Source organism: Hyla sarda, chromosome 1, assembly GCF_029499605.1.
Source record: "Hyla sarda isolate aHylSar1 chromosome 1, aHylSar1.hap1, whole genome shotgun sequence".
NCBI lineage: Eukaryota > Metazoa > Chordata > Amphibia > Anura > Hylidae > Hyla > Hyla sarda.
Window position 1 is genome coordinate 527,759,552 of NC_079189.1, and position 21,929 is coordinate 527,781,480.

General features: G+C 45.8%; 1 protein-coding gene across 3 annotated transcripts in view; it reads left to right on the plus strand.

Moving 5' to 3' along the window:
- Positions 1-21,929, plus strand: part of RASGRF2 (Ras protein specific guanine nucleotide releasing factor 2) — a 318,216-nt gene that overhangs the window by 278,243 nt on the left and 18,044 nt on the right. For all 3 annotated transcript variants that reach the window (XM_056539370.1, XM_056539363.1, XM_056539353.1), the window contains 2 exons: positions 1,790-1,896; positions 19,464-19,576. In XM_056539370.1, the coding sequence (XP_056395345.1) occupies positions 1,790-1,896; positions 19,464-19,576 (220 nt within the window). The remainder of the gene's footprint in view (positions 1-1,789; positions 1,897-19,463; positions 19,577-21,929) is intronic.

A 21,929-nucleotide genomic window follows, 5' to 3' on the forward strand; every position in this document is an offset into this window, starting at 1 on the left:
AGGGAACAGAACAGTTTTGTTCTTTAACGTTTTTTATATTATATTTTAAACATATTTATGTTGATAATTTTAAAAGCAAGTGAATGGGAAAGTGTCTGCTAATTACACAAGGAACACTGTATTAAAAGTTTGATTTGCTGACATGCACTCTTTAAAGGGGTACTCCGGTGGAAAACAAATCTTTTTAAATCAACTGGTGCCAGAAAGTTAAACAGATTTGTAAACTAATAGAAAAATATAAATGGGAGTGCAGCTCACAAAAAATTAGTCGAGGTATGAATGGATAATACTTACAACGCAAAGTCCAATGTGATTAAATAAAATAGATATATAAGGGTCCCATCCACCTCTAGACTAATACCAGAAAAACTGATACATGACGATAATAAAATGATAAAATAAAATTAGAACTGTGCTTCAGATTTATGATGAAAATAAATTGTTTTTATTCATATATATCAATATAAAATACCGCTACTATAATCTCTTAATCAAAACAATCATAGTAAAATATGAGCAATAACTCCTTACACAGGGCCCTTGTGTGGAGAGAAAAATTGCAATAATAAAATATAAGTGATTTTAAAAATGTTAAATATTATGAGACCGTAGAGAAATGTCTTAGATCCAGTGATCCAGCATAAATGGCGATGCAGTTAAGCAAATTAAGCATGTATCCAAGTCCGCTTTTATATAGATTTGTGCAGCATATATTTACCGGCTTGTGGCAATAGGCGTGCCGAGCTTTGGAGCTGTGATTCCTGGTCTTCCTATAGAGGCTGGTATGCGCTGGCCACAGACCGAAACAATGCCGCCGGACACGGAGCTGGATGATCAAACTCCGATGGTGAAAACAGACCTCATGGAGGAATTCTCGGCATGTGACGTCAACTCTGCAGCGCTGGATGTCAGCCCGGTGAATGCTGTTAGTGAGAGGAAGTTGTGCAGTTCTTTCGAGTCTGACCACAGTGTTCTCTGCTGTTCTTTCTTTCCCAATTTCCCTTTCTTTTTTACCTCTGTTCTTCTGTTATAAAAATTATTCTTATTGTAACCGGGCCAAGACAAGTTGTTAATGCATTGACACTGGTATTGATGTCTGATATGGTTATAAAGAATGTTCAGTCTTTCCTATACATATGTCCTTTCTTGTTTCCCTCCAGTATCATACAGACACACTGAAGGAAAACTAATTCCAGAAGTTATTCCATGTTTTCCTATAGAAACTGTCTTGACTGTTGCATGCTGTCTATATCTTTCTGGCTATGGATGCCACAGCGGTGCACAAGAATGTCATCAAGCGTGTTCTGCTCATGCATAACATTGCCGGACACAACTATATGTGTAACCAGTGTTAGACATCATCCTTGTATCTGTACATGTCCTTGTCGTGCCCATTTTTCCATGTAGTATGCTTAACAAAAAAAAATTAAAAAAATGTTGTTACCAAAATATCCTATTGCCTACAGCAACTGGGGAAATTAATTCTAAATCCCGGTCCACCATAGTTCAATTGCTCCTAGATCTCAGTCTTTATGTGGATGTAGCCGGCAATTCTTCTTCTAATTAGGTTGAACATTCTATAGCCGCTTTGCCTTCCAGACTACAACATGACACTGTATTATTTGTACTGTGACCCTAGATGGAATTGTCTGAACACAGTCGCAGCATTTTACTTAACAATCAATCTATGAATAGGCTTGTGTTCGACCCAACAGCCTTGAAATGACTGCTGTGCTTTATTTGCATTACGTTACGTTATCGGTAACATTTTCTTTCTTTCTTATTAAAGGTTTCAACAATATGGAAAGGATGTGTGACAAAGAGTTCATAATACGCAGGGCAGCTACAAACCGGGTATTGAATGTTCTTCGTCACTGGGTGTCTAAGCATTCACAGGTATTTACAAAGCGATGTGTCAGGGTCCAGTGTCTGGACGCAGTCCTAGATATATTACAACACTCCTCTCCTCCTTTTCACTGTGAACACAAGTTATCATTACACTTTCCTCCCTGTCCTCTATATCATGCTCCCAACAGCTGACAGATTCCCTTAAAGGGGTAATCCACTGCCCCTGCATCTGGAACACTTTGTTCCGAATGATGGGTGCTGTGAGGGTCGTGTTGTCACTGCCACGCCCCTAAGACGTCATGCCAAGCCCCCTAAATGTAAGTCTATGGGAGGGGGCGTGGCAGCCATGCCCCTCCGATAGACTTGCATTGAGGGGGCATGGCATGACTTCATGAGAGGCGTGGCTATGATGTCATAACCCCTCCACCCAGCGTTTGGAACGAAATGTGCCGGATGCTGGGGCAGTGGATTACCTCTTTTAAGGTTTGCAAGTGTTCTTTTCCGCCCCAACTATAGGGGTTATCCATAATCACAAAAACATAACTGCCTTCTTCGAAAACAGCACCACACCTGTTCTTAGGCTGTGGTATTACAACTCAGCTCCATTCACTTCAGTGGAACTGAGCTGCAATACTGTTACGCCGAGCGCTCCGGGTCCCCGCTCCTCCCCGGAGCGCTCGCTTCACTCTCCCCGCGGCAGCGCTCCGGTCACGTCTTCTGACCCGGGGCGCTGCGATTCCGCTGCCAGCCGGGATGCGATTCGCGATGCGGGTAGCGCCCGCTCGCGATGCGCACCCCGGCTCCCCTACCTGACTCGCTCTCCGTCTGTTCTGTCCCGGCGCGCGCGGCCCCGCTCCCTAGGGCGCGCGCGCGCCGGGTCTCTGCGATTTAAAGGGCCACTGCGCCGCTGATTGGCGCAGTGGTTCCAATTAGTGTTTACACCTGTGCACTTCCCTATATCACCTCACTTCCCCTTCACTCCCTCGCCGGATCTTGTTGCCTTAGTGCCAGTGAAAGCGTTCCTTGTGTGTTCCTTGCCTGTGATTCCAGACCTTCTGCCGTTGCCCCTGACTACGATCCTTGCTGCCTGCCCCGACCTTCTGCTACGTCCGACCTTGCTTTTGCCTACTCCCTTGTACCGCGCCTATCTTCAGCAGCCAGAGAGGTGAGCCGTTGCTAGTGGATACGACCTGGTCACTACCGCCGCAGCAAGACCATCCCGCTTTGCGGCGGGCTCTGGTGAAAACCAGTAGTGGCTTAGAACCGGTCCACTAGCACGGTCCACGCCAATCCCTCTCTGGCACAGAGGATCCACTACCTGCCAGCCGGCATCGTGACAGTAGATCCGGCCATGGATCCCGCTGAAGTACCTCTGCCAGTTGTCGCTGACCTCACCACGGTGGTCGCCCAGCAGTCACAACAGATAGCGCAACAAGGCCAACAGCTGTCTCAACTGACCGTTATGCTACAACAGTTACTACCACAGCTTCAGCAGTCATCTCCTCCGCCAGCTCCTGCACCTCCTCCGCAGCGAGTGGCCGCTCCTGGGATACGCTTATCCTTGCCGGATAAATTTGATGGGGACTCTAAGTTTTGCCGTGGCTTTCTTTCCCAATGTTCCCTGCATCTGGAGATGATGTCGGACCTGTTTCCCACTGAAAGGTCTAAGGTGGCTTTCGTAGTCAGCCTTCTGTCCGGAAAAGCCCTGTCATGGGCCACACCGCTCTGGGACCGCAATGACCCCGTCACTGCCTCTGTACACTCCTTCTTCTCGGAAATCCGAAGTGTCTTTGAGGAACCTGCCCGAGCCTCTTCTGCTGAGACTGCCCTGTTGAACCTGGTCCAGGGTAATTCTTCCGTTGGCGAGTATGCCGTACAATTCCGTACTCTTGCTTCAGAATTGTCCTGGAATAATGAGGCCCTCTGCGCGACCTTCAAAAAAGGCCTATCCAGCAACATTAAAGATGTTCTGGCCGCACGAGAAATTCCTGCTAATCTACATGAACTTATTCACCTAGCCACTCGCATTGACATGCGTTTTTCCGAAAGGCGTCAGGAACTCCGCCAAGATTTGGACTCTGTTCGCACGAGGCGTTTCTTCTCCTCGGCTCCTCTCTCCTCTGGTTCCCTGCAATCTGTTCCTGTGCCTCCCGCCGTGGAGGCTATGCAGGTCGACCGGTCTCGCCTGACACCTCAAGAGAGGACACGACGCCGTATGGAGAACCTCTGCCTGTACTGTGCTAGTACCGAACACTTCCTGAGAGATTGTCCTATCCGTCCTCCCCGCCTGGAAAGACGTACGCTGACTCCGCACAAACGTGAGACAGTCCTTGATGTCTACTCTGCTTCTCCACGTCTTACTGTGCCTGTGCGGATGTCTGCCTCTGCCGTCTCCTTCTCTACAGTGGCCTTCTTGGACTCTGGATCTGCAGGAAATTTTATTTTGGCCTCTCTCGTCAACAGGTTCAACATCCCGGTGACCAGTCTCGCCAGACCCCTCTACATCAATTGTGTAAATAATGAAAGATTGGACTGTACCATACGTTTCCGCACGGAGCCCCTTCTTATGAGCATCGGATCTCATCATGAGAGGATTGAACTTTTGGTCCTCCCCAATTGCACCTCGGAAATTCTCCTTGGACTTCCCTGGCTTCAACTTCATTCCCCTACCCTGGATTGGTCCACTGGGGAGATCAAGAGTTGGGGGTCCTCTTGTTCCAAGAACTGTCTAAAACCGGTTCCCAGTAACCCTTGCCGTAACTCTGTGGTTCCTCCAGTAACCGGTCTCCCTAAGGCCTATATGGACTTCGCGGATGTTTTCTGCAAAAAACAAGCTGAGACTCTACCTCCTCACAGGCCTTATGATTGCCCTATCGACCTCCTCCCGGGCACTACTCCACCCCGGGGCAGAATTTATCCTCTCTCTGCCCCAGAGACTCTTGCCATGTCCGAATACGTCCAGGAGAATCTAAAAAGGGGCTTTATCCGTAAATCCTCCTCTCCTGCCGGAGCCGGATTTTTCTTCGTGTCCAAAAAAGATGGCTCCCTACGTCCTTGCATTGACTACCGCGGTCTTAATAAAATCACGGTTAAGAACCGCTACCCCTTACCCCTCATCTCTGAACTCTTTGATCGCCTCCAAGGTGCCCACATCTTCACTAAATTGGACTTAAGAGGCGCCTATAACCTCATCCGCATCAGAGAGGGGGACGAGTGGAAAACGGCATTTAACACCAGAGATGGACACTTTGAGTATCTGGTCATGCCCTTTGGACTGTGCAACGCCCCTGCCGTCTTCCAAGACTTTGTCAATGAAATTTTTCGTGATCTGTTATACTCCTGTGTTGTTGTATATCTGGACGATATCCTAATTTTTTCTGCCAATCTAGAAGAACACCGCCAGCATGTCCGTATGGTTCTTCAGAGACTTCGTGACAACCAACTCTATGCCAAAATTGAGAAATGTCTGTTTGAATGCCAATCTCTTCCTTTTCTAGGATATTTGGTCTCTGGCCAGGGACTACAGATGGATCCAGACAAACTCTCTGCCGTCTTAGATTGGCCACGCCCCTCCGGACTCCGTGCTATCCAACGCTTTTTGGGGTTCGCCAATTATTACAGGCAATTTATTCCACATTTTTCTACCATTGTGGCTCCTATCGTGGCTTTAACCAAAAAAAATGCTGATCCCAAGTCCTGGCCTCCTCAAGCAGAAGACGCCTTTAAACGACTCAAGTCTGCCTTTTCTTCGGCTCCCGTCCTCTCCAGACCTGACCCTTCCAAACCCTTCCTATTGGAGGTTGATGCCTCCTCAGTGGGAGCTGGAGCTGTTCTTCTACAAAAAAATTCTTCCGGGCATGCTGTCACTTGTGGTTTTTTCTCTAGGACCTTCTCTCCAGCGGAGAGGAACTACTCCATCGGGGATCGAGAGCTTCTAGCCATTAAATTAGCACTTGAGGAATGGAGGCATCTGCTGGAGGGATCAAGTTCTCCTGTTATTATCTACACCGACCACAAGAACCTCTCCTACCTCCAGTCTGCCCAACGGCTGAATCCTCGCCAGGCCCGGTGGTCTCTGTTCTTTGCCCGATTTAATTTTGAGATTCACTTTCGTCCTGCCGATAAGAACATTAGGGCCGATGCTCTCTCTCGTTCCTCGGATGCCTCAGAAGTTGAACTCTCTCCGCAACACATCATTCCACCTGACTGCCTGATCTCCACTTCTCCTGCCTCCATCAGGCAGACTCCTCCTGGAAAGACCTTTGTTTCTCCTCGCCAACGCCTCGGAATCCTCAAATGGGGTCACTCCTCCCATCTCGCAGGTCATGCGGGTATCAAGAAATCTGTGCAACTCATCTCCCGCTTCTATTGGTGGCCGACTCTGGAGACGGATGTTGTGGACTTTGTGCGAGCCTGCACTATCTGTGCCCGGGATAAGACTCCTCGCCAGAAGCCCGCTGGTTTTCTTCATCCTCTGCCTGTCCCCGAACAGCCTTGGTCTCTGATTGGTATGGATTTTATTACTGATTTACCCCCTTCCCGTGGCAACACTGTTATTTGGGTGGTCGTTGATCGATTCTCCAAAATGGCACATTTCATCCCTCTTCCTGGTCTTCCTTCTGCGCCTCAGTTGGCTAAACAATTTTTTGTACACATTTTTCGTCTTCACGGGTTGCCTACGCAGATTGTCTCGGATAGAGGCGTCCAATTCGTGTCTAAATTCTGGAGGGCTCTCTGTAAACAACTCAAGATTAAATTAAATTTTTCTTCTGCATATCATCCCCAGTCCAATGGACAAGTAGAAAGGATTAACCAGATCTTGGGTGATTATTTGCGACATTTTGTTTCCTCCCGCCAGGATGACTGGGCAGATCTCCTCCCATGGGCCGAATTCTCGTATAACTTCAGGGTCTCTGAGTCTTCCTCCAAATCCCCATTTTTCGTGGTGTACGGCCGTCACCCTCTTCCCCCCCTCCCTACTCCCTTGCCCTCTGGTCTGCCCGCTGTGGATGAAATTTCTCGTGACCTTTCCATCATATGGAGAGAGACCCAAAATTCTCTCTTACAGGCTTCATCACGCATGAAGAAGTTCGCGGATAAGAAAAGAAGAGCTCCCCCCGTTTTTTCCCCTGGAGACAAGGTATGGCTCTCCGCTAAATATGTCCGCTTCCGTGTCCCTAGCTACAAGTTGGGACCACGCTATCTTGGTCCTTTCAAAATTTTGTGTCAAATTAATCCTGTCTCTTATAAACTTCTTCTTCCTCCCTCTCTTCGTATCCCTAATGCCTTTCACGTCTCTCTTCTCAAACCACTCATCCTCAACCGTTTTTCTCCCAAATCTGTTCCTCCCACTCCTGTTTCCGGCTCCTCGGACATCTTCTCGGTCAAAGAAATTTTAGCTACCAAAAAGGTCAGAGGGAAAAAATTTTTTTTAGTGGACTGGGAGGGTTGTGGTCCTGAAGAGAGATCCTGGGAACCTGAGGACAACATCCTTGACAAAAGTCTGCTCCTCAGGTTCTCAGGCTCTAAGAAGAGGGGGAGACCCAAGGGGGGGGGGTACTGTTACGCCGAGCGCTCCGGGTCCCCGCTCCTCCCCGGAGCGCTCGCTTCACTCTCCCCGCGGCAGCGCTCCGGTCACGTCTTCTGACCCGGGGCGCTGCGATTCCGCTGCCAGCCGGGATGCGATTCGCGATGCGGGTAGCGCCCGCTCGCGATGCGCACCCCGGCTCCCCTACCTGACTCGCTCTCCGTCTGTTCTGTCCCGGCGCGCGCGGCCCCGCTCCCTAGGGCGCGCGCGCGCCGGGTCTCTGCGATTTAAAGGGCCACTGCGCCGCTGATTGGCGCAGTGGTTCCAATTAGTGTTTACACCTGTGCACTTCCCTATATCACCTCACTTCCCCTTCACTCCCTCGCCGGATCTTGTTGCCTTAGTGCCAGTGAAAGCGTTCCTTGTGTGTTCCTTGCCTGTGATTCCAGACCTTCTGCCGTTGCCCCTGACTACGATCCTTGCTGCCTGCCCCGACCTTCTGCTACGTCCGACCTTGCTTTTGCCTACTCCCTTGTACCGCGCCTATCTTCAGCAGCCAGAGAGGTGAGCCGTTGCTAGTGGATACGACCTGGTCACTACCGCCGCAGCAAGACCATCCCGCTTTGCGGCGGGCTCTGGTGAAAACCAGTAGTGGCTTAGAACCGGTCCACTAGCACGGTCCACGCCAATCCCTCTCTGGCACAGAGGATCCACTACCTGCCAGCCGGCATCGTGACAAATACCATACAAAAACTGAGTCAAGGGGTGGTGCTGTTTCTGGAAGAAAGTATCTTTGTTTTTTTTAATCCTGGATAACCCCTTTAACTTTCTTGTTAAAGTGTTATAGCTGGTGTCTGATTATGTATTTTCACGCTAAATTTCTAACATTCAGTTTTCACTTTCTCATTATGGGGTATTGAGTACAGAATAATGGGAGGGGATACTTTTTTTAGTTTTTTTTATCAGACTGCAACATAATAAAATGTGAAAAAAAGTGAAACGGTTTCCTACAAACATGTCAAAAGTTTTAATAGGTCAGGGTGTGAGTGTTCAGACTCCAACCAATCACTAGAATGAATGGAGAGGGAAGCACGCTGCTGTTTGCTTCTCTCCCTGTTCTGTGTCTATGCGATAGAGATGGTACTATAGACTGTCGAGACCATCTCGGTAACGTGACACAGAATTAGCAGAGAACTTTTCCCAGCTTGTTCTACTGATCACATGTCTCTATGATGTATGAAATGTTTTTTATAATGACAATGCTCATTTAAGTTTTTGGTTAAGGTGTTTTTCTCTGCATTTCTTCAACAATGTTTTTATTAAGGTCATAAAGATATTACTACAGCAAAGTAAGTAACAGAATGTTTCCAAAGAATGAATCAGTACTGTGTCAGCAATCTTAATGGATAATGTGTACAATCTGACATAGTCTCTGTATCTACAGCTATAAGAATTACTTTAGCATATCGCTGTACTTAGATTTTCTGAGTTTACTATATTGCATACAGCTACAAAAAAGACCTGTCTTTCTATAGGCATTGTAAAATGTATTCTGTATAAATAAGTAAATTAGAAGGGGTTGTTCGAAATCTAAACATTTTCCCAAAACTAGACCTGTAAGAAATATAAACATAAAACAATTAGTAAAACACATACAGTCCAGTAGGGGTCAGATTGGCTCTAAGGAGGCTGAGGCATTGACATAATTATGGGCCACAATGTATTATTTGGAGCTGCGTCCTGAGCCTGTCACTTGCCACTAGGGCCTTTTCGTATGCATTTAATTACAAATAACCCATTGGACCTAATTAATATGTGTACAAGCAAAGGTGTCATTTGTAGTGTGGTGTCTCGTGGTGTGAAGGTAAGGTATATAGGGCAGATGTTGTAGCCCGTGGGGTAGGTGTTATTAACCCCTAAATGTTGATGACACCAGGGCGTGGTTTTCCCGGTAACCACCCAAACGGTAGTACCACTATCCCAAGGGTAGGCAGAGCAATAACAGTCCAAGACCAGGTTAGGGTTAACGATAGCTTTACTGAGGTAGACAGATGGAAATAGTCTTTACAGCTAGGCCAGGATCCCAGAGAGGTGGTCATTAACACAGAAACACCTCGCAGCTTGCTGGGACTTGTAGTGACTTTGACAGACTTTAGGACATGACTTGACTTGACTGTAGGTAGTGACAGCAGACATAGATGACTTGACTTACTGGCATGTGGCTGTAGGTAGGCTTGAGGCCTCCAGATGTGCTGGACACTAGCTTTGAGACGTCTGGTCTTTACTGCACCTCAGCAGGAGTGATGAGAGTGAGATTGTAATGGCTGCCCCTCTTATAAAGGGGGGCTGAGCCAGAAACCCATAGGTCAAGCTGCAGATCACCTGGTTAGCTGGTGTTCTCTGGGTAACAAACACATCATGTGAACACATTATCATGTGACTAACTGAAAGGTCCTTAAAGGTCCTTTATACACAACACACATAACACTATACATCAAATGGTCCTGTAAGGCTTGAGGAGCAAAGCGGCCTTGGGGCCAAATGCAGTCCTGGGGCATTGTAACCCAACGTCCATTCCCAGGCTGTAGTTTAATGAAAACGAATAATGCAATAGAGTCTTTGTATAAATGTCCATACATGCTCTGGAAGATTTGCATTTAACGGAGAATAACAATATACCTATTACTATGGTATAACAGGACTTATGGACTATGACTATATATATCATATTATGACATTTGACTATGCATACTATGACAGTTGACTATGCATAACAATACTTTATACAAGACTAGACATGACACTGGCGGATTGGGTTGCCAGAGGCTCTCTGCCCAATGCCTTGGCTACTGGGTTCCCTTGGCATTACACACTTTTCCCCAGAACGCTAGTTATATTTAATGCTGGACATTTTCTTATGCTAGACATATTTTTAGATAACCTTTGACATTCTGTTACCTTTGACTTTTATTACATGCTTTTGTAAGTGTCAAGAATACCTTCTGGCCAGTAAAGTATCCTTAGCACGAGGACACAAGAAATATCACATTTGACATTTGAAACATGACATTTGTGTGGACTGTGTGGTTGTGAGTATTACAGTCTACTGTACATGACTTTAGGTGTACTTTATGTGTACTGATGACTATGTGTAGTACACAACTTTACTGTTTACTGTACATGATGCTGGTGATGGGGGGAAATGTAGCTTCTCCCGATTGGTTTAGGACAACCCCTACAAGAAAACTACCAGACATAAAAAAAAAATACTGTACACTGTGACTTTTTGTGTACAACAACTTATATACATTTTATTAGACCATAACAGTTATAATGCAGGACCATAAACATTTCAGTACAAGACCGGGACCCTTTGGGTTTTTTTTTTCTTGCACATCATAGCAACAAAAATATATTACTTTGGAATATTTACACAACTGTCCATGTATTGCTCTGTAGTCCGAATACACTAAGAGCTCAGGTCAATTCTCCTGTACCTAAAGAGTCTCTCGTCTGAAGCCAGGCACAACACTTACTAGCTTGGTTACTGCAAAAACTTTTCTTGATGAGTCCGTCAGGCACGATGCTTGAACGTTACTGTAGAACCTGAAACAACAAGAGTTTGTGCTTGCACACACAAGTCATTAGTCATACGACCTAGTCTGGTGAATTTACTGTTCATGAATTACTTTGACAACTTTGTTGCCCAGCCTCACCTGTCAGACTTAGCCCTAGGTTGGGATATGGATCTAGGGTTGCGAGACTGGGCTTCCCGCATGGGGTCAACATGAGTGTTCCATGAAACATGGGACAAATGGGAGTCAGTGATAGTCAGACTGACAGTGACCACTACTTGCACCGCAGCAGCTCACGCCACTGGGTACCCGCTGGTTAGGCCACACTTCCTCAAGGGCAGGAGCAGGCCTGGGTACTTCTGTTGGTGCCGATGGTCATGCCAAACCTCCTCGCCCCTAGGAGTAGGCCTTGGCACATCTATAAAGGAGCCTTGGCGTAGATAGTTGGGATCCATCACGGGTGGATCTGGATACTCCTCCTGGACAACTGCTCCCTTGACACTTGGAGGTAGAAGGCCAAAGGGATCTGCATCCAAATCTTCAGAGGGGAAGTAGGCAAAAGGAATCTGTGTAGGGTTCTTAGGCCTGGTGACAGCTGCTGCCCATTCCCCTCGCAGGCTTTGTACATGGGTATATTTCTCAATCTCCCCGCTTTTGAGAGAATGCATATCTGGGGGAGATAGTCCCTCTGCACTGCCCTCCTGTTCACTAGGAGGATGCCCCCGTGGTGACAGTCCATAAGGGTGCCAAACCCCCTCACTTTTTATAACTTGACTACAGTGGCGCGACGGCACTCCTGGGGGGGGGCTCTACTTTCTATATTTATAGGGTCACCAGCTCCTTGGTGTCCTGCTGTTGTTTCTGTCTTATCTCACACGAAAGCGGCTTAGGCCCATATCTTTCTAATCTCTGGGCCCTCAGTTCCTCCATGATGGCAGCAACCTCAGCATCCCTTTTGGCCCTTTTGGACTGGGCCGGAGGAACTGAGGGAAGAGGTTTCCCTGGCAAGGGAAGATGATGTTCTCTCATGTATTGGATCAATGGGGGCTCATCGCCAATCAGCCATCTGGGTAATAGTGGTGACAGGGGACATGCTGGTGGCTGTTGGACCTGGGGCACGGGCTCTGGATTGAGGGTAGATGGAGGGGTCGAGAATGCGGCCTTGGCCAGGGTACTCACTTCTGACTTCTCCGACTGTATCTCAGCCCAGGATCCCAAGCTCTGGTGATGGGGTGACAACCTCATCGGCGATGACTCTTGTGATGCTTCCGGCATACCTCCAGCCAGGGTTGCGGCACCCTCTCCATCGTCCTCCGGCAAGGGCACCTTCAGGTGGGCATCATCTGCCCCGATGGAGAGCTTGTACAGGCGATCTGATAACTCCTGGAACACCTTTGCCGCGGCCGCGGCAATCAGCCGACCCTCCGGTTCCATCTTGGGACTCTCGGCACACGTAGATTGCTGCGACTCCGCCATGTTCTCACTCTCAGCCAGCACTTCTGGTGAACTGAAGAGGTCAGGATCCGCCTTGCTTCTAATACTGGTCTCTGACAAGATGCCCGCCGGCCGGAAGGATGTCATCAGCAGGGCCTGGGACCGGAAGCGACTCAGTGGTGCATCCTCTTCGTCCGTGCCTCTGGCAACAAGGTTAGGCAGGGCAATAACAGTCCAAGACCAGGTTAGGGTTAACTGTAGCTTTACTGAGGTAGACAGATGGAAATAGTCTTTGCAGCTAAGCCAGGATCCCAGAGAGGTGGCCAGTAACACAGAAGAACCTCGCAGCTTGCTGGGACTGGTAGTGACTTTGACAAACTTTAGGACATGACTTGACTGTGTGATTTATTCTACTGATGTATTCTTATGGGGCAAAAGTGACTTGGGGCGCTTTCAGCCACAGAGCTCCGGTTCTACTGCAAATTCTGCACCCCCTATACTTATGCCCCAGTATGTATAGATCAGTGTTTCCCCACCAGTGTGCCCCCAGCTGGCTAAAAGTTGTAGTTTTGCAACAGCTGGAGGCACACTGGTTGGGAAACACTGGTATAGATGGAGGATAATTTCTTGTTGAAGACCCAAAGAACTTCAGGCCAACACCACATACAGTTCAGATGTTCATTGCAGTTCTGTCTGGTCTCTGTATACACTTGGCACAAAGTCCACAGTGAAAAGCATATTAGGAAAGTAAGCTATAGCCTTGCTGTCTGTCCTCGCTAGTATTTAGAGTTTATTGTATAATAACTGGGATGTGAGTTGCGTACACTTCTGCCCCAGCTCTCACACTTGACTGCATAATCGCACTTGCACTGGGAATTCAGAGCTGAATACTAGTTCTTCATTGACAAGTGAGAATGTGCTGAATGCATAAGAGGATGTGGAGAAGTTGTGCCCCTGTGGTGTGAGCGTCAGTGGGGCATGCAGCCAGTGTGATAAATAAGACGGGCATTACATTGGGGTGTGCTGGGCAATGACAGCTTCTTTTTCTTTCATTTGCTTTGTGATGCATTTAAACATTTGAAGTCCTGGTAGTTTTAAAGTACAGTGTCACTTCTCTGATCACGTCAGCGTGTTATTAATGTGACAGTGCCTCTTAGCTTTATATTCTGTGGAGTTGGGGTGCAATGCAGGGTAGATGCAGGGCAGATGTTACGGCCCAAGGGGTAGATGGTATTAACCCCTTCTTGTCGTGACGCCAGGGCGTGGTTTAGGCTTAACAACCCGAAGGTAATACCGCTGATCCTGGGTTAGGAAGGGGCAATGAAGACACCAATGCCAGATTAAGAATAACAGCAGCTTTACTGAGGCAAGACAGGTGATATAGTCTTTGCAGTACAGCCAAATATCCCAGGAAGGTGACCAGTGATACAGGGGGACATTACAGGCTTGTGGGGACTTGCAGTACTTAGACTGACTTTAGTCAGGCCACGGTGACTACAGATGGACTTGACGTGACAGAGTTGGTGACTGTCAATAAACTGACTTGACTTACTGATGACCGACTTGTGGCTGAAGGACTTTAGGCTTGAGGCCTCCAATGCTCTGGACACAGACACTGGAATAACTTGACTGGACTTGACCTCAGCATACAGCAGAAGAGAGAGATTGCAGCCCCTCCCCTGGTTATATAGGGGGGCTGTGCAAGAAGCCCATAGGTCACTTGGGAGTCACCTTGTCACTGAAGCCCTCTGGGTAACAATCATGTGATATAAACATTAAAGTAACAGTACATCATTTATACACATCTATGTACATAATGGGGTATGCTGCAGGGGAGCCCTGGGGACATGCAAGGACTCAGCCTGACAGGGCAGAAGGACAGTACGAGGCCACATCCCTTATTGGGACATCACAATGTCGGCACCCATACAACATAATCAAGGGGTGCTGATCAGTTATCATAGCAGTAAGGGGTCTTCAAATGCCCCCATGGCTTTCAAGTTAGATTTCCTATTGCAACCTGCCATAGCTGAGCTACCCGTTCATTTTAGTTATCAGTTGGGGTCTCAGCATCCTTACCATCACCAATCAAAACTACTGACATGTCATATGACAGCTTCTCCTAGTGGTGGCTGCAGGGAGACAGAGTTTTATCATTTCAATGGAAACATTGACATTTGACAATCCCTTTTTGTTAGGAGCACCCCAAAACAGTGTCTACTGCTGCTAGGACACCCCAGCCATCAGCTGCAGGGATACCAGCCATATCTTGTCCCCTGCAGTGGTGTCACAGGTAAAATGTTAGTTGGATGTAGAACATTTTTAAGGGTGAGGGACCATCTTAGATGCAGTGGCCCAGGGAACTGCATGTTGTCTGGTACCAGCATAACACATTTGTGTACAGAGGCAAAGTGCGTAGTCTGTCATTGTATTCATCCTGAACAGCCGCACAGATTTATATGGTTTCTTATGTCTGAGTATCATCAGCTTCCATTGTCTTTCAATGTGTGCTGTTGAGATAAATTGTACAGCTGCAAGTTATTATATGGAGAAGATGGTGTTAGGGCCGTTCTTTTGTCCAATGCATAGGCTGCTGATGACACTACTGTTCCATTACTTGAGTCAAAAGGAAGGTTATTTTAAAACTCTTGGTATTACTACAGGATCCACATTTACAAACCAACTCTGATTTCGTACAGCGTTTTTGTTCCCGATTAACAGGTATGTAAGAAAAAAAACATAACGTATAAGATTTTTTTTTTTTGCATACACAATAGCGTAGTTATAATAACCAAAAAAGTGCTTAACATTATGGTATAACTAAATGCACGTCAAAATCTACCAAAATGAGGTAAATGTTAATTTTCTATTTATAATCATGTTTGGAATTCAATAAAATTGACATTTACCTAATTTTGGTAGTTTTTGATGTGTATTTAGTTATACCATAATGGTAAGGACTTTATATGTTATTATTGCGTCAGTATTCTTTACCTTTTTGTATACATATTTTCATACACTATCGATGTGGTGGGTCTTATTTATGTAGGTCTTGTTTGACAATAGCGTAGTTGACTGCTTTTCTGCATAGAGCAAAATTAGGCAGGACGTATCACAAACTGTAAAAACGGAGACAAAAACGCAGTGTGAACACATTCTTAGTTGTCTTTTTGTGAGGGGATGTTAATAGGACATTGCTTCACTTTCTGCTACATATTGGGCCACATCTACCACAAGACTATTTAAAGTAAATTTGAAGTGTTCAGTATATGAAGGTAAATGTTTTAAATGTCTGTATATGTGCTTCTAGTATTGTCACCCTTCAGGCCTAGGGAATAAGGCCAGGTTCAAATCATGATTCGTGTCTCTGAGGCACAGATACATCAACAGAATCTTAAAATCTGCTACTAACGTATCTGTACTTGAAGAGGTACAAGCTCTATTCAAGTCCAACACAGTCAAGTAGGCAGAAACGCGTTGCATTCAATAAATCCCTTGATTTTATCCTGCCTTCTGACGGTTCCTTTCTGCGCCGGACAAAACTCCTGTTTTTATGGTCATCTCATCCTTGTTTCTACTCTACTAAGGAGGGCTGCAGTGGACCGATTTATACACTTCACGCTAGACCTTGTTGTGTGTGGGCGCACAACCAACTTTGGTAAGCGGCCTGGGATTACCTCCCTTCCCCCCACTCATAAGATCTGCTGATCCCGCACATGAGGCGCCTTCTTCCCTCTTTCTAGACTCATTGAATTGAATAAGGCTCATGCCGATCCAAGCACAGATACATCAGCAGCTGATTTTGATATTCTGTCGACACACTGTGCCTTGGTGTGAACCCAGCCTGTGAACCTCATGATGTGAACCCAGCCTAAAAGTGATAGTTATTGTGGATGGAGAATAGGTGAAGCAGGACTTCTAGACAGACTTATTGCACTTTGCTGAATGTGAATTATCTCTCATCCATAAGAAAGATAAATATCTCTCTAGTGCCACCTATAGGTATCTACCCAGTAAGTGAATGTCTGACTTATTACAGAGTTGAAACATGACTGGGCATACCCATACCACAGATACCTATCTACAGAAATCACTGTTTCAGTTTGGCAGATATCCTAATTCATATATGAATATTATTTAAAGAGGAACTTCAGCCAAATGAAATTACCTTTATATAGCTGCACATGTTATATAACTTTGTAATTTACAAGTATAATCTTTGCTGAACACATACCCTGTTACTCTCAGCTTTTTCTCCAGGCACAAAGTCCAGTAGTTCTTAGCAGACATGATGACTGTCGGGCATCACTTTACTGGGTTCAGCAGCTATTTTGTGCCAGACATGTCATTTTGCAACATCACTGTCTGTTAGCTGCACCTTCCCTGCCTGATTCTGGCCTGCCCAGCAATTGAATATTTATCGAAGTCAACGCTGGCGCAAGGAGTTTTGTAACCTTTTGTCTACCCAGAGCCACTTAGTGGGCTTAGATACCCAGCTCTGGGCAGTTTCACATTGAATATGCTTAGAAACACGGCTCTAGGCAGTATCACACTGAATAGGCTTACATACATGGCCCTGGGCTGTATCAAACTGAATGGGCTTAGATACTACCCATAGCATTGTATCTAAGCCCATTCAGTGTGATACCGCCAAGAGCATTGTATCTAAGCTCGTTTAGTGTTATACTGTCCAGAGCCGTGTATTTGTTTTTATAAATGTATTGATAGATCAGTAGTAAATTTGAGTAGCCGTAGATCAGTATAGATTATTGGGTTACATGAACCTTACTTCATATGAATATTTAGATTGATTTGAGCTTTTTCTAGGAAAAAAGGGAAAATAATAAAGATTTCTACCATTCTGAGGTAGTAGGTGCAGGCATGCAGCCGCTCAGGTACTTTTGATCATGTGACCACACAGTGCCCATGAGGGGAGGATTACAGGGGAGCATGAACATTGAAAGCAGAGTGGGAGGAAGACAGAGGTGGGGAACATGTTTTCTAAATGCTGTCCAGGCATGCTGGGAGTTGTAGTTTTGCAACAGCTGGAGGCACACTGTTTGGAAAGTGACTAACTATATGTGGCATTAGAGAGAGTTTTCTTACTTCTGGTGGAGAGCTAATTTACATACTTTTTCCCCAGGGAGCATTGCTTGCCAGACCCACTACACCTGCTGATTCTTTGCAAGGAGAACCAGAACCTTCCAAGTGCTTAGCTGAATTTAAAGGGAGACTCCGGTACATAACAGGAGCGCTGTATCTCCAGCTCTCCCATAGAGATGAATGGAGGGGGCGTGTTGGCCACTGCTCCGTGGGGGAGGGGTCAGGATCTCAGCGGTCGCACCTGTAGGAATCCAGACTTGTAATAATTCAGGCCCAGTGCGGTCTGCCAGGATAGCGAATTCGCCATAGTTGAAGAAGCACAAACAACATATTGTGATCCAACAACACGGTTTCTCCCACCAGCTTCAGGAAGAATCCCCCCTTGTTAGTGTGGGTTATGTTTATTTATACCTAACAAAAGGGAGGGTTTACAAAGCCACTCCCACATACAGTACAAAGCCACTCCCATATACAGTACAAAGCCACGCCCATACATACAGTACAAAGCCACGCCCACACATACAGTACAAAGCCACGCCCATACATACAGTACAAAGCCACGCCCATACATACAGTACAAAGCCACGCCCATACATACAGTACAAAGCCACGCCCATACATACAGTACATAGCCACTCCCACACACAGTATAAAGCCACGCCCATACATACAGTACAAAGCCACGCCCATACATACAGTACAAAGCCACGCCCATACATACAGTACAAAGCCACTCCCACACATACAGTATAAAGCCACGCCCATACATACAGTACAAAGCCACGCCCATACATACAGTACAAAGCCACGCCCATACATACAGTACAAAGCCACACCCACACATACAGTACAAAGCCACGCCCATACATACAGTACAAAGCCACGCCCACACATACAGTCAGCATTAGGTTACAATGCAATGATTCAGCCTACAGAAGATATGACACCTCCATGTGCCATCAATAACCACCACATCTGCAGTTATGGTGACCAGTTGACAACACTTGAACTTATGCCATATCGCACAATATGAAGGCAATGTGACAACTTAATACTTCCACGACAACCCCCCAGCCCCCCCCACCCCCCCCCCCCCCCACGACAACCCCCCCCCCCCCCCCCATTCAGACACTATCCTGCTGATAGGGGATAAGTTGTTGAAAAACTGTTGTTTTTTTTTTATCAACTGGTGCCGGAACATTAAACAGATTTGTAAATTACTTCTATTTAAAAATCTTAATCCTTCCAGTACTTATCAGCTGCTGTATACTCCACAGGAAGTTCTTTTCTTTTTGACCACAGTGCTCTCTGTCCATGTCAGGAACTGTCCAGTGTAGGAGCAAATTGCCATAGCTCTTGACAGTTCCTGAGACAGACAGAGGTGTCAGCAGAGAGTACTGTGGTCAGACAAAAAAGAAATTCAAAAAGAAAAGAACTTCCTCTGTAGTATACAGCAACTGATACAGTACTGGAAGGGTTACAATTTTTAAATAGAAGTAATTTACAAATCTGTTTCACTTTCTGGCACCAGTTGATTTAAAAATAAAATAGTTTTTCACCGGAGTACCCCTTTAAGTACCGGAGGTCCCCTTTAATTCATAGTCCCAGATTGGGGTAAATTACTAAAAGGCAGCTTCACAGTAAGTGTATAATATGTCCTGTTTTCTAAATGTCTCTTTTTAAGACTTTTTAAAGTAAATGAAGGAAAGTGGGCAGAAACTATAAGCTAAAGTGTAAAAACAAAATGTGTTTGTACATTTTTATGGTTTTTTACAATGGTCCAGTTAATTTTTGGGACACTTCTGCCATCTACTGGTGATTTTATAAATTGCATTAATGTGAAGTTTTAGTGTATAATATGTCACACAAGCAGTGGCATGCACTTTCTGTTACTGCTATTTGCTGTGTTTACTCAATGCTTAAAGTGTTAATACCATACCATACAATATGTTTTCATTGCTGTATTTATCCCCAAGGATTTTGAATTGTGCCATGAAGTGAAAATGAATGTAATGAACTTGTTGGAAGATGTTTTACGTGACCCTGATCTCCTACCCCAGGAAAGGAAAGCAGCCAGCAACATACTAAGGTAAAGTATAATCCTAATGTAGTAGAAGCAAATATTGTCTTTTGTTGCTAATAAAAAGGAGTATTGGTGCTGGTGACAAAAGAAATATTGAATAGTACTGGAGAATCACAGCTAAAATATTTAAACACATATTATATAACATAAAATAGTTACGGTATGTCTTATGCTGTCATTTTGCAAGATGTCTGGGAGATTTAGTATATTGGGCTCCTATTTGGAGATTTATGCTTATGCCAAATCTTTACTCATGCCATGCTGTCCTGCCCTGCCATCAGTTACTATGCCATGATGATGTACTACATGTTGGGAGTTGATTATTGTGTCTTTTAAGTGGCATCAATTGTGCTTTTCTACATACCTCCAATTTTTCTTTTTAGAACTACCCAGGGTAGTCTTAGGGCTTGTCCACATATGTCCGGCATCAGTCATCTTTTCTAAAAAGCATATTGATTTGAATGGGACAGTTCACATTTTGGATGCCGGATGGTTGGACATGCTGGACCGCCACCAGACAGGGAAAGGCATCTTGCTGGGTTCCCCTGTCCAGTGTTCAGAAACAGTGGACCCCGGATGTTACACAACTGATGCATATTTAACCCAGCCTTACTGAAAATGATCAAATCTTTAAAGAGTACCTATTATCAACTAAACTTTCCCTAATCCCCCTCCCCATCTGTCCCTGTCTCTAACTCTATCTATCCTAGTGTTTATTTTAATTCTAAACCCCATAAAAATACCTTTTTATGTTCATCTTCGGTAGCTCAGATAGGAGCGTCTGAGAAGGGAGGAAGTGGGCGGGGCCCGTCAGGCGCAACGTCATCTGAAGCCTTGCCGGGCCGCTTCTGCCCTTCTTCCTGTATGCAGGCGGAGTGCAGAGCAGGGATGGTGTGAGGTGGAATTTTTCACGTTTGCATGGGTCGCAAAATTCCACCTCATACCGGCTCTCCTTGTCAGCGGGAGGAGCCTGATGACGACGCTGGCCGGCAGAGTTAGGAGCATGCCTGGCAGGGATGCGTGCACATCGCAGGCAGGAGCTGCGCTGAGTATCAGATTTTGGACTCAGCCGCCAGACCGGCGCGAGTCCGAAATCACCAAAAAAGGGACTCCTAGGGAGACCTCTAGTGGCCAAAAGTTTAAACACCAAAAACACGTAGAAGAATACATTTTTTTTAATAGAACCCTATTAGAAAAGTGTTCTATATATTATAAACTATAAAATATTAAAAAAAATTGGGATGACAGGTACTCTTTAATGATTTGTGTTTGCTGGAACCATTCAGTGTTTACGTTCAAAGCAATGGAGTCACTAGGGTAAATTTTGGACCTGTGCCCCATCCCCCATGCGCTTTGCCACAGCACTGACAAGGTATATAGCTAAAACCCATGATAATACTGTATACTTTTAAATAATAAGTGTACAGGTACCAAGTTACACCAGTTTACAATGAACAAATATCACCATTTGTTCCTTGTGACTCACAGGTGACATCTTCTCTGATCAGAGTCGATAATTTTCCCTTTTCCTTCTCCATACGGCCCAGACCCCAATGATGACTTAACCCAGCCTCTATACAAACTCCACATCTGTATTGTCCCAAACAGTAATAGGGTTCACTTTGTGCCCTACACAGCAGGAACCCCCCCCCCCCCCCATATATAGTTATGCCCCTCATATAGTAGCTAGGCACCCTCTGTAGCCATATGAAGTAGTTATTCCCCCCTGGGCCCCCATAAAGTAGTTAGGTCCCATCTGTATCCCCATATAGTAGTTAGGCCCCCTCTGTGCCGTCTATACACTTTTATGCCCACTTTGTGCTCCTTTATAGTATTATACCGCCTCTGTACCCCCATAAAGTAGGTAGGTCCCTTTTGTGCCCCCCATATAGTATTACTACCCTCTCTGTAGGTCCCTATAAACTACATAGGTCCTTCTGTACCCCCATAGTTAGGCCTTCCCTTCACACTGTGCCCCCATAAAGTAGGTAGGCCCCTTTTTTGCCCCATATAGTATTACGACCCTCTCTTTAGGTCCTATATACTCCACAGGTTCCTCTGTACCCCCATAGTTAAGCCTTCACACTGTTCCCCATAAAGTAGTGTGATCCCCACACTTCCCACATAATGAAGTATGACCTCTACACTGTACCCCCATTGAGAAAAAGTATAGCCCCTGATCTGTGCCCCTGTTAAGAAGTATGGCCCTGCTCATTGTTCTGTTCACAGATGCAGTCTATGCATTATAATACTTCGGACCACTGACCATGTATAGCAACAGTCAGATAGAAGGATGGCACCTTAATGTTTGATTTTGATACAGTCGTCTGACAGGTTGCCATGAAACAGTGTTCTCTTA